At 39.2% G+C, this 13,919-nt stretch overlaps 1 protein-coding gene across 1 annotated transcript in view; it reads left to right on the forward strand.

Annotated features, from left to right (window-relative positions):
• Positions 1-13,919, forward strand: part of TGM2 (transglutaminase 2) — a 596,777-nt gene that overhangs the window by 418,717 nt on the left and 164,141 nt on the right. Inside the window, exon 8 of the mRNA XM_044090196.1 lies at positions 12,315-12,418. Within this exon, the coding sequence (XP_043946131.1) occupies positions 12,315-12,418 (104 nt within the window). The remainder of the gene's footprint in view (positions 1-12,314; positions 12,419-13,919) is intronic.

The following is a 13,919-nucleotide window of genomic DNA, read 5'->3' on the forward strand; positions in this document are numbered from 1 at the left end:
TGAGGACATCCCCAGACTGCTGTTATCATCTTGAATATTTCGGTGTCCAGCATTCACTCGTGTGGGTCCGAAAGGTTTCTGCTCAGACTGTCTGCCAGGAAGTTTTGCTTCCCTGGTAGAAACTGAGCTTGAAGGTCCAGATTGCAAGCTAGAGCTGTGTTCCACAGATCCATGGCTAGTCTGCAAAGGGGGTAGGAATGAGATCCCCCTTGCTTGTTTATGTACCACATAACTGTGGTGTTGTCTGTCCGTATCAGTAGTTGTCCTGGTTGTAGAAGATTCCTGAAGGCCAATAGTGCTTTCTGAACGGCTAACATTTCCTTTAAATTGAAATGCAGGTGCTTCTGATCCTTTGTCCAAAGGCCCTGCAGACAGTTGCCCTGAAAATGGGCTCCACATGCATAATCTGAGGCATCCGTGGTTAGTAACTGAGTGGCAGGAGGCAGACAGAAGGGTTTTCCTTTGTTTAGAGTACATGCCTTGGACCACCAAAGGAATTCCTTTTGAAGGCAAGGCAGGATGGAGATCATTATGTCTAAACTGTGGCAATGCTGAGACCATACACTTTTTAGGTACCACTGTATTTTCCTCATATGTAGTCTTGCATATGGTACAAGAAGGATGCAGGAGGCCATGTAACCCAAAGCCTGCAGGAATCTCCTTGCAGATAGCCGAGTTAAAGTTTCCAAGGTTTTGAAAGTTGAAGCCAGCTGTAACTGTTTTTCGTATGTCAGAAATGCCATCTGAGTTGATGTGTTTAGAGAAGCGCCGAGAAAAATTATCTGTTGTGAGGGTGGCAAATTTGACTTTTTTATGTTTACAGTGAATCCCAGGAACTTGAGAAGATTCTGAACAAACTGTAGATGCTGAAGTAAGACATCCTTGCTGTCTGCCTGAATAAGACAGTCGTCCAGATAAGGGTAAATTTGAATTCCCTTGAGTCTGCAATATGCTACTACTGGAGCCAGGCATTTGGTGAAGACCCTGGGCTCAGTAGACGATCCAAAGGGCAGTGCAGAGAATTGAAAGTGCCTCGATCCGGCCTTGAACCTGAGGTATTTTCTGCGTTCCTGCCTGATGGGAATGTGTAAATATGCCTCCTTTAAATCCAAAGTTACCATCCATGCATTTTTGGTCAGCATTGGAAGTAGCTGCTGTAGAGTAAGCATCTTGAATTTTGGTATCTCTAGAAAAGTGTTCAAGACTGACAGATCCAGAATGGGTCTCCATTAATTTTGCTTCCTGGGGACTAGAAAGAGCCTTGAGTAAAAACCTTGTCCCATCTGTGAAAGTGGAACTAGTTCTATGGCTTTCATAGCCAAGAGAGCTTCCACCTGGTTTAAGGCCTCTGTCCATTGATGTTTTGGAAGATCTGGCCATCCGCTTGGCCTTGGTAGGGTATGAAAATGGAATTTGTAACCTCTTGAAACCACATCCAGAACCCACTTGTCTTGGGTTATACAAGTCCAATTTAGGTGAAAAAGAGAAAGTTTTCCTCTGAGAGGGGCTTCTAGGCAAGAAGTTCCTGCAGCCCAACAGAGGGAGTCATTGAGTCTATTTCCTATGAGCTTGCAACCTGTCCTCTCCTCCCCTAGGGGTGGAAGCAGTCCACTGCCTTGGTCTGTAAGAGGCTTGTGTTTGAGGCCTTCCTCGGGAGCATCTGTATCTACCCCTCTGAGGCCTGTCTGAATTGGGAAAGGACCAATTTTTTGTAGGCCATTTCCTACTAAATCTGGGTGGCTGTACTTGTAAGAAATCTTTAACTGTTTGCATGGATTTTGCCTTGTCCTCCATCTTTTTAATCACCTCTTCAGCTTTAGATCCAAACAAAACATTATGCTGAACAGGAGCATCCAATAATTTAGCTTTTACTTGATCTGGCAAATTTTGTTCCTTTAACCATGCATGCCTTCTAATTACTGTGCCAGAGGCAGCAGCCCTACAAGAAGCCTCCAAGGCATCAAATCCACAGTGTAAACCATGCTTCCCAACTTGTTCAGTGGCATGCATTAAGTCATGTAATTCCTTATCTGCACAGGCGGAAATGGAAGCTAGCTTTTGTTTTAAAACAGACAGGAGAAATTGCTGGTATTTCAGCATATGAAACTGACAGTTTAAAGCCCTAATAGATAAAGTAGCAGAAGTGTACACTTTTTTGTCCCATTTTTCTAAAGATTTGGAATCCTTCTCAGTGGGAATGGGGTTTTTAGCAGAAGCAGCCTTAACTCCCTTAGGGCCCTGAGAAATGGTTTTGGGGTCAGCAGAAGGGTTCTTGTATAAAAACTAGTGGGAATCAGGAACCCTGTAATATCTGTCAGGTTTAACAGGAGCTGGAGGAAAAGATTCAGGGGTTAAGTTAGCCTCCGAAAAAGCATCATCCACAATATCCAAAATAGGAGGAATAGCCAGGGGTCTATGTTGGGGAAGAAGAAGAAAATCCCTTAGTCTTTTCTTAGATTCCAAATACTCCTGTCCTTCCCAGTGAAAATGTTCCCTCATTTCATGCAAAGTTTCCCCAAAAGAGAAATCCTCAGGGGGAGAAGCTGAAGGAATGGATTCCTCAGCATCAGAATCATCATAAGGAGGGAAATAATATTCCTGGTCAGAAGAAGAAACTGAAGAAACAGAAGCCTGATCAGAGGAGTCATAATAAACTTCCTGCCTTGGCCTCTTATCTGGAGGGGGATGTGAACCCCTAATCATAGTAAGCAAGTCCTCTGCCATCTTAAGTAACTGTTTCTGTGACTTGGGAGCCAGATCAGAAGAGGCCTGTGTTGCATTCTTTGATTTGGAAGGAGTCTTTGCCTTTGTCTTTGGCTTTGCCTTTATTAGAAGCTGAGTAGGCCTGAAAACCCCTTCGGAAGCCTGTACCTGCACAGCGGCTCCAGACCCATCCGAAGGAGCATTGTCCGAAGGTCCTGCAACAGAAATATTCAAAGGCCTAGTTGGCTCCTCGTGGGAGTCTGTTTCGGCCATCGGTTCCAAAATGGCTGACTACAGGGGCTGCAAAAGCGCCTCACTGACGACGGCCGAACCTGAAGCTGGCTCTTCTTGTACGATATCGTCTGATTTCGACCTCGGAGGCCCGTCTTTGTCCTTGTGTCGTTTGTGAACTCCGGTAGCCTGAACCGTATCCGACAACATTTTGTAATTAAAACGCCTACCGAAGTAATGAAATACAAAATTGTACCTTCGTTTAATTGTACGTTGATTGAATCTAGCACAAAACCGACAACTAGCTACATCGTGGTCAGGGCCTAAGCAAGGAATACAGTAAGAATGAAAATCCTTATGAGGTATTTGCTTCCAACATGAAATACAATTATTAACTTTTTCTGACATCGGACTGGAGCAAGAAAAAAGTTTTCCCAATGGGGTACTTGGCTTTGAGTAGGAGAAGAAAGTCTTCAGACTGAAGTTTGTTCAGAAAAAATTGTCAGGAGTCAGCCGACCGGCACTTGCGAACTGCTATCACCGCACGGCAAGAAAGACTGGGGAACATGGCGTCGGCTGTCAGCTTTGTACTCCTGGCACTCTGACGTCAGGGAGCATGGCTGAACAGCCGATGCCAGACCCAGACTTTGGGATTCTGGCTGACCAAGGACTGCCTGCCAGCAGGGGAGAACCCTACAGTCATGACTGCAACAGTGAAACACGATGAACATCCAAACTTTCACTATGTGTGAAACAGCAGCGAGACGCATGCCACCAAACTCTTTTGCCACTTGTATGATTACCACTGTCCACATTACTGTTAACTACATTACTATTAACTAAGTTTGCGTTCATTATTAAGTCTGTTTCTGCAGTAAGCCCTTTTCAAAAGCCATGCTGTATGCCAGGAGGTACCACATAACCATTCAAGACATTAGTTACTGGATCTTATCAAAGTACTGGATATGGACGTGGGTCTGTTGTTCCCAGTGTTGTCCATGGTACCCACAATTCTTTGTGGATATACACAATATGTTCTTTCTTTTTTGTTAAAACCCCACTTTCAAAGAGGATCAGTATCTGTGACACCAACAAGGGTTGAAGTAGCTGCAGCAAGTGGTTATGGATATTTAGGACAAGTCTGTAAGGCCTGTGTGAGATCTCAAGCTTGCTTTTCAGGAACAGGCAATATAATTTTAGTCCTGATATTAACTTAACAGCCTAGATTCTGTCATTGTATTGACTGACCCAATTATTCCTAATCAAAAGAGCAAGGCTAAGTAGGGATGCTTAAGGAATATATCTTTGAGGACCTCTACAATGGCTGTAAGGAGAGAGTAGCATCTTACATCTTTTTTTCTGGAATAGAAGAAGTAGAAAATTAATTTTTTCTTCAAGAATGGATTTTTTTACTTGTCAAAAGTTTAATACTATTAATATTTTTTCATCAGCATGCAGGAGATGCCATTTAGCAGACACCCCAATCTTCTGCATTCATGGAAATCAGTCAGAGTTTCCATTACTTTGGATGTGAGACACGGCTGCCCTTATATGGTATTTATGTTATCATCCATAAATCATTAAAATCTTAGATTCAAATATTTAGATCTGCAGAGTACATTTTCATACACTTTACACCACAGTACATGAATGGAAAGCTTATACTAATGAATGAGATATAGTCATGGTCTTTCTTTACATTATTTCTCCAGGAAAGGAAAGTTGCATCACAGCCTTAAAGGAAAACACCTTCAAACTCAATATTCTAGCTTTGTTTTCTGAGCTATTTTAATGACTCAAAAATCACTCAAAGTACTTTTTTTACAATTTTAATGTGTTTCATTCAAAATGGTGGATGATGGGGCCTGCCTTGGTAACGTGATTGTGTTTTCTTGCTTTCATTCCTTTTTCCAGAATACATTTCAAGTCCTCTTTATATGAGTCATGCTAGACATAAGAAAGTGGTGGTGTTTTTCTCATGCCATTAAAATAGAATGGCAGGACTGTGAAGCACTGTCATCTAAACACATATTTTGTAATAGAGCTACTTTCATGTTTCCCTGACTGAGCCTCATTTATGTATCTATCAGAGCTTGTTCTATGCTATAAATAGCTGTTAGATACTTCCAGCAAAAGAAAGTATTTTAATAGCAGGCTGTTGTGAAGGGATTTTTTTGTAGTTTTAAAAGAACTGACAGACCTTCCCCCACACTCTGATGCTGAGGTGTGAAAACTCGCACTGCAGTAAATGATCCTTGCTGTACATTTATAGGTGAGAAGTAGTAGGACTCCAAACCAAGTCTGTCTGCTACTTCCTAATGTCTTCAGTGGGAAGTTTTTTTTCTGCCTCATGAATGATGCAGAATTAAAATGTGGTCTGCTAGTTCCTTAATTAATTCTGTTATGTTCACCCCCTTTTGTCTATTTCATATTTATGTATATTTTGGTAACCAGGACAATGAACTGGTACCAGGACCCTTTTCAGCCACAACTCGAGCTACATTAGCAAAGATAATAAGTAGTAAATGCACTTAGCAATACAAAGAAAAAAATGCTGACATAAAGACACTGACAAAGATTGCATATGCAACACATAGCCAATGTGTGACAGTGAATAAGTAAATCATTAAGCAACATTTCATTTACTACAATGTATACATTAATAATGCTTAACACTAGTAAGTTAAGTTTATTATAAATAACGAATTGTATACACCCATATTGCGCAAACACATGTATGTGTGTGTGTGTGTGATGGAGAATTAGATTATATGCCTGTGTGTACTTCGTGTCCTTTAAAGAAAAACTAATCAAAATAGTATGTGTCTACACATGCACACACACACAAATATATTGTGTGTGTGTGTGTGTGTGTGTGTGTGTGTGTGTGTGTGTGTGTGTGTGTGTGCGCATTTAAACACAGTTAAGTACTTCTGATTTCCTTTCCTTAATGTTTTAATGCAAGAACACATAGTAAACATATGTTAAAGTAAATTCAGTGGTATATTATGTTTGCCATCAATGGTCACATTTCCTTTGTGGACTACAAAATACTCATGCACTATAACAATGTAAGGACTGACTCAAAGTTAGTGGGAATCTCTTACCATGGATCTGTGTGTACCAGATATGCATCCCCCTCTGGGAGGATGTCACAAAAAAGCATAAAAAACCTTTTTTATGAATATTATCAGTGCACCCAGTTGATAGGGTTGCCACTTGTCTCCCCTTCTGCAGTTCTGTCCTGTGTGGTGGGGGGATGCTTTAAAAATGGTAAATGTATTGATACTTTACAAGAAAAAATATTTTCTGATTTTTCTCTAGATGTCACAGAAATCTTTGATACTACATTTAAGTTATCTTAACTTATAAACTTTTATAAATAACCAGTATTTAAGGCTTAGCATTTCAATACTGTGATGTTGCTTATGTAAATTTGTCAGAAGAGGTGACAGATCCCTTTAAACCCCTGATTGATCTAATTGCTTTGTTTGGCTATGAAAGAGAAGTGTTAAGTTCTCCTGTCTGCAGTAAAAACAATAGAAAACAGTTTCCTGGCTTTCTGTCTTTTTTTTTTTTTTTTTTCATATTAGCTACTGTGTCTTTGACATTTGCAGGATTAATTGCCCATCTAAGACTGACAGCAGTACCTGACAAGGTAAACTACAGATTTAACTGTATCTATGATATGTCATAAAGACGGAGACAAATTCCTCTCCAAAGTATGTGAGGATTTGAGCTTAAAAAAGGAGATGGGCTTTTCCTTCCTTTGATTCCAATGCAAGGAAATAAAAGTTTTAAAAAGAACAAGCAGGTTTCTGTTACCAACACAATACTGGAACCATATTGTAGGGAGAAAAGAAACCTAAGGATTGATTTAAACTGTAGGGGAAAGTGGAGTTTTCCTTTAAGTGCAGGTGACCTTATATGTACATGCTTTATACATCTGTTTAATAACTAGGAAGAATTTTAGCAAGAGAGCCCCAGACAAAAAAAAAGAGCTTTCCACAGTAGGAAATAAGTTGACAGCTATAGACAAGGCATTCTTAATTTCAGGTTCTACCTGCAGATGTGTTTTGCTACAGCTAACCATATAGTGAAATGTTGGGTCATTACTGATTAAATATCTCAGATAACTGCTGTAGTCTAAGAGGTGAACATGCATGCTACAAAGAGTGTGTGTGTACATATACAGAAGTGGCATTTTGGTACTGATGTGGTGTATATAAACATTCCTTTGACTGTATCTAAAGTAGAGAATGAAATGGTCACTGAAATTTTTGAGTTACTGTTTTAGAAAAGAGTATAAAAGACAGATAATTTAACCAACGGACCTTTACATCCACTTTTGTATGTATTGTGTATACATGTGTGGATTTAGTAGGGCATTAACATAGAATGTCAAAGAGAATTAACAAAAATTGTAGCCTATGCGGATGATTTTGTGCATGTAGGTTAACATCAACATGACATCTTGAGAGTGTGTGTGTGTGTGTGTGTGTGTGTGTGTGTGTGTGTGTGTGTGTGTGTGTGTGTGTGTGTGTGTGTGTGTGTGTGTTTATACGTGGTGAATGAGACAAAAAGTGAGATATGTGAAAGCTTTAGAATGGACAAGGCTGTACCAGAAGGGATGAAGTCTAATCATGATAAGGGAATTTTGTTTTTGCTTTTTGTTCAGGGATCTTTTGTAACATAACTAGAAAGATAGTTCAGTGATGGGCTATGCATCAAGTGGAAAAAAAGAATAGAACGTTTTAAATTTGGATGAAAATATGGTTCAGCAGTACACAAGAAAGAAGGGATTGAGTTTTTTTTTTTTGGTTTCAATTTTTTTGTATGCGGAAAGTATTCTTATATATGCTTAACATTTGGCAGTGAGGGGGTTTTATGGCACTGTGAGGACTGAGACTAAATCCAATGAAGTAGAGTATGGGATACAATTCGGTGGGTAGGGTATGATGAATTCAGTAGTGTTTTCCTTTCCTGCTTTACTTAGTAAATCAGTTTACAAGTTTGAAGAGGTGTTTCAAGGTGTAGGTGAGATTCAGTGAGCTGACAGAAGATGAAGGTGGCATGAGTATAAAACTGGGGTGTTGTGGGCTGATAATTTAAGTTAGTTATCCTAGTGTAATGCCAGCTTGTATAGCAGCATTATACTGGAGCAACTCACACTGAAAGTAAGGCTGAAAACTATGGTCAGGCTATTAAGCAGCACAGCTTGGCCTTCACTGATAGGGTGAATTGCACAAGTCAGAGCCATGCACAGATGCATGGGCATGGATCATATTAACATAGGTTTTGCAGGACTATGAGTTACTCAGCTGCTTGTCTGAGTGTTCTACCAGCCTGTACAAACAGGTATTCCCCCTACATTACAACAGATATGGCCCATGCCCCATAAATACATTCATCGAAACATACAGAGTTGCACAGTCACAACGCCAGCACACTGGGCCACCCACAATCTATCCATCCATGCCAGCCACAGATCACTTTGGGCAGTGGGTATCAAACATATAGTGTCACACAAATGCGTACTCGTTCTCATAACAGGCACTCAGTTGCATCCATGTCAAACCGGTGATGTTAGTTTCACCAAATGTAAAATTTGTGAGTGCTGTTCAACAAAACTAACTTTGCCAAAAGTGGAGTTTGCCTTTTTTCTCCATTGTTGTGCGACCTTGGACTTGGTATATATGAGTTTGGGGGTTATCCACCCACATGGAGGGTGCAGGATGGCTCCCCCCCTCCAAAAAACATGCTTTCTTCATTCACTGAAGGTATTCTGGCAAGAAGTTGTCAAGCTTTTTGCTGTTGGTAAAACTATCTTAGGAGAGTTGACATCATTCCCTCACCTAGGTACTGACAATATGGATGTAATTAGGTGTGCCATCTCTTGCAATGTAGAAAACTGGACTGAAGCTATGCCCACTGCACTACCCATAACTCCTTCCAGGCCCAACCCATCTCTACCCACATCCACACCCATTTTATGATGTAAATGCATACGTCATTAGAGTGGAATGTCCCTTTTAGTACATCTTAAGCACCTAATCTACATGCTTTACTCTTTTTTGTTGCTGTTGTAGAGTATCTTGGACTCCACCACATAATTTTTGCGATGCTTTTTGTTAAAAAAAAAAAAAAAAAGACAGTTTTCTTTTTAACAAACTCCAGCATTCTGTCCACTCTTCTAAACAGAATACTGGAGATTGTATAGTGTTTTCTGGACTACCGAAGAATCATTCTGACTTCCAGATAATCCGGAAAAATACCAGATAGGTGACAAGCCTAGATTTAACATACACACTCACACACACACTCAAACTACACTATTTGTCTAGATCAGCAATCTGAGCAGTGTACTGCTGCTGTGTTATACTCTGCTCGTATTCTTCTATTCAAATACATAGGTTTGCCTGGCTAAATTGATGCACACATGTGCACGTACACACACACACACACACACACACACACACACACACACACACACACACACACACACACACACATGCATTTTGTGCACTGCTTTGCCTGGATCTTCTGTAGTTCACACATCTGTGATTTGACATACTTAGCAGAAATACTTACAGACCAGTGCACCAGGATGTGTACTGGACTAGTTTAAAAAGACCATATCCCCAAGCTAGCAAATTTACATGCAGCTTCAAATACCCTCACAATGGAGTAGTACAAGACTGACCTGTAAGGGGTGCTAGAATTGGGAACACCTTATATACTATGCAGAGCCAGTAGCACAGCTTTGCATAATATGCAAGCTGTCTTTGAATCTCTGCTAAAGTCTTTGAGTCTTGTCCATAGTGAAGGTCAGAAGAGGGAATCATGGGAAGAGGATGGGGTATGAAAGGTGAGGGAGGACTGTGGTAAAAAGCTGTATGAAAGAGGGATATATGCATATTCTGTCTCATGCAGGGTATCAGTTGGATATATCAGTTTATGAAGGAATCCAGTAAAGGATATTCTCAAATAAAAACAGTGGGATAAGTAGATCATAGAAATGTTTATATCAAGAAAAGATTTAATCTGTTTTTCGAATTTCTCTTTGTTAATGACATTTGGAGCATTGCTACTGACAGAAAATGAATTAAATGAAATTTGTTACATATTTAAATGTATATGAAGTGTGGCTATAAACTAAGACATTATGTGTGGTATCAGGAAGATAGGAATTAGAAGGTTTTCAGTGGCATATTCAGAGAGCAAGATGTTCGTTTAATTTTCTGGATTTTTTTTTTGTTTTTTTACTTTGTTTAAAAATGTTTGCAGTGAAATCAGGGAAAATGGTACAATTTGATCAATGAACTGTCTCCTCTCTCAGTCCCATCATAAAACAGACAACCCACAGACTGTGTTACCTCCTTCAAATGTCTAGGTGTCACTCTAGACTCTGATTTAAATGTTACCAAACATCACAATTATAATGGCCAGAATTCACTCTGCCCTATTTATTGCCTCAAAATGCCTCACATCCTTACCCCTAATTGAAGAAATGCTATTGATAAAGACATCCATCAGGCACAAATGGACTATACCCTCCCACTGTTTACCCATGCCTCTATGTAAAATCATAAATACATCCAAATCCTCTCAAAAAATGCTTTCATGATTTTTTCTGTCAAACATTTATATCACAGTATTCTTTGACTTCATTGATGCATCAAAAGTTCATAAACAAAGTCAAAAAAGAAAAACAAATTCTAAAAGAAATGAGAATACCTACTAGTTCTTTGCCTAGTCCACAAAGCCCTGCACAGACTTTTTGCCATACACTTTAGTCAATGGCTAAACATCAGAAATATGTCTCACCAACTTCACTTACGGTTCAAATACACACCAGTAATTACCAGACCCACCAACTCACTGTCATCCACAGTCGCATTTTCTATCTTCACCCCAAAATATGGGGGAATTCTATCCACTGAAATCTGTAATATCTCCTAATACAGTAAACTCAGAGAAAAATGCTAGTCTGCATAGAAAAAATACCAACGTGCAAGTGGTTTAAACATCCTCATATAACATTAAGTTACATTTCCTTCTAATGTGGTATAACCTACTTCCTTCTAACTTTGGATGCACATTGTAGAACTTGCTTCCCTTTCTCACACCCTCCCTAAGTAACTAATCCTAGGCTGTCTTGTCTCAGCCCAAACCCTGTGATCTGAATACTACTTTACATCTGTGTACTAAAGCAATTTTCTTTAATCCCAGCTGGACAGGTGTATATAATGTACATACGCTGATGTTTTCTGTCAAATCAATTTCCCCACTGTATGTACAAAATTATTTGAATGTTTTTATTTTTAGAAATTATACTTGCCTCTTGTTTACTGAATCAGAAATGTAATTCTTTGCTTACATTCCCTTATATTCCTTGGGTTGTAGCTGAAATGAGTCATTTACAGAACAGTTCACTACCCTGCTTAACAAACACTAAGTAAATAAATGGGAAAAAACACTGCATGAGAGTGAGCAATTGTTTTATTAGTTTAAGTATGGATTGCTGGTTTTGTTTATTTTTCTCTCTTAAATAATTTGTATTTTTGATTATTTTGCTTAATTTTATGTTACTTTTACCTTTGACTGTGGATTTTTAAATGCATGTTTCTCCATCTTGCAGCTTAGCAATGCTACCCTGCATTATGAGTCACTTTTTTGTTGCTATTCTCTGTCTGATTTTTTTTTTGTCCACTGCTTGAGTACCTGTCCCACTTCTGCTTCTATGAGAACTCCTCCTTGCTTGATTGTTAAGATGTACCTTTACAGCTTAGCTCAAAGCACTGCCATTCCTTATGGTCTAAGGTGGAACCTGTTCCTCTCATACATCTGATTTTTTACCTCCTTTCTTCTTCCTTCTAGTCCAAAGCCTTTCTCCCTTCTTCACTGCTGCAGTCAATCATTATGTAATGCAATGCATGCAGTACAATGCATAATGCAGCCTGCTGTATATCTAGCCTTATGCATGGTTCTGCTTCTGCTGATATAACCATCTCATTGGTTTGTTTAGCCAGATGAGACTTTTTTTCTTTTCTTCAATCCCAGCATCCACTTTATAAATCCAGGCATGCACTGGTGTCAGGGTGGTATGTGCACTGTCCTACATAGACCTGTCTGTCTTGCAGACCTTTCTCTTCCAGTTTATAGACTGAGGCATCATTGATTTGAAGCCCTCCACCTTGGGAAGGAGAGATGTCCATAGGATTCACCATGTTTGCCTTCGTCTGCTTACCCTGAGCCTACTTTCAGGTTGCTTGCTTAGTAGACAGAAATTTATTATATGCACCAGAAGGACAGTAATTGGCATTCTGTAGTGCAATAACTTGTTTTCTGTATTTTTATCATTTGTGTCATTTCTGCAGGAATTTTCATGTTTGGGATGAGTGTTGGATGGCTCGCCCTGATCTAGGCAAGGGCTATGATGGCTGGCAGGCGGTAGATCCAACACCCCAAGAGAGGAGTGAAGGTGAGTAATGACAACTGTGAGTATGCATACAGGGTGAGCTTAGGACTGGCTTTGCTTGTTACTTAATGTTATAAAGAAAACAGAGTCTGACTGGAGTATCAAGACTAATGGATAATGCAGGAGTCTGAAGTATGTATTGTCTTTTGTGACACACTTCATGCACCCTGTGTTGGCTATCATTAATCATTGTTTTTTAATCTAACCTTGTTTAGAGATTTTTTTTGAGTTTATAGTACAGGACTTACACTATTTTGTGAGAAGAACACCCTATAGCAAGGTTACAAGCCCCTTGGAAACAGGAGATTAAACAAACAAGGATATATTTCCCTTTTGCTTTTAAATAAAAATAAACAGTCTGGTACTGCTGGTCCATTTCCTGACAGAAACAATGTCTTGTCTAGAAAAGGATGAATGTTATTTTTAAACACTACTTTTTTGATTTTTTTATGATATTGAAGATTACTTTTTGAGTCTTCACCCTCTTTCTTCAGGCCTTCCCTTGTGGTTTCTTAACATCCTATGGTCCTCCTATTTCCTGTAATGAATCACCATCACTGGCAGACAATTTTCCCAATACTGACTGTAACCCAGACCTAAGCCTCATCAAAAGGGTCATGTTACTCTAGAGGAAACATGCCTTTTCAGGAATTTGTAATGATGTCACAAAAGATATCCTGAGCAGCAATGTGTTAATGGTATCTGTGAAGATAAGCGAAGGCTTCCAGCCTAGCCAGATAGAATTTTGTAGATAATTCTGTCATTTGTAAATATTAATGTAAGCCACAGGCTTGTTCTCTTAAATGTGAAAAGACTGCATTGGGTATTGAACTGCAAAAATGTAACAACAGTGCACTGTGCTGTAAGAAAGCTAAGTCAAGCATTTTATGATTGTCTTTGATGTCAAAATTCAGAGCCGATATGTCTGGATGAAGGAATTCTGCCTATTGTTTTGAGGCCAGAGTTAATGGTTAGAATTTGCATGTATAATTTCTTTTATTGCTCTGGTTCCTGACCAGCTGTAAGATCAAAGGGGCTATTAACCTGTGAGAGTCTGGTAGCCTGGGAACCAGAAAGAAATTATGTAATCTGAAATGAATCAGTGGTACTGTGTTATCAATTTAAGGACAGAGAATGAGAGCATTAGAGCATTTGTCTTGAGCACATCCAACATCACCAGCACTGCCTGTGTCTAGATGTAAGTAGGATTTTAGAACTGTGTTTTCTCTTGGAAATGGCTAGGCATTAAGAAGATTAGACTAAGTGTTTTTCTGTGTTGATGTCAGAACTTTTTTATGGTATTATTTTAAGTATTTCTCTGTGATCTCTGAACTCTTGACTAGCACTGTGTAGTAAGAAGTATTGTCTTGTGTTTTTATTATTTATTATTAAATATTTTTAAACCTTTCAACTGTGGCTGTTTTGTGTACAGATAATTTAAGCTCTAAGAGTATGTTGCATGTATATAGTGATACTGTACCAAGTCACTCCAAATAAGTCTTGA

The sequence above is a fragment of the Protopterus annectens genome, chromosome 12.part0 (assembly GCF_019279795.1).
Source record: "Protopterus annectens isolate FY-2018-M chromosome 12.part0, PAN1.0, whole genome shotgun sequence".
NCBI classification, from domain to species: Eukaryota; Metazoa; Chordata; order Ceratodontiformes; family Protopteridae; genus Protopterus; species Protopterus annectens.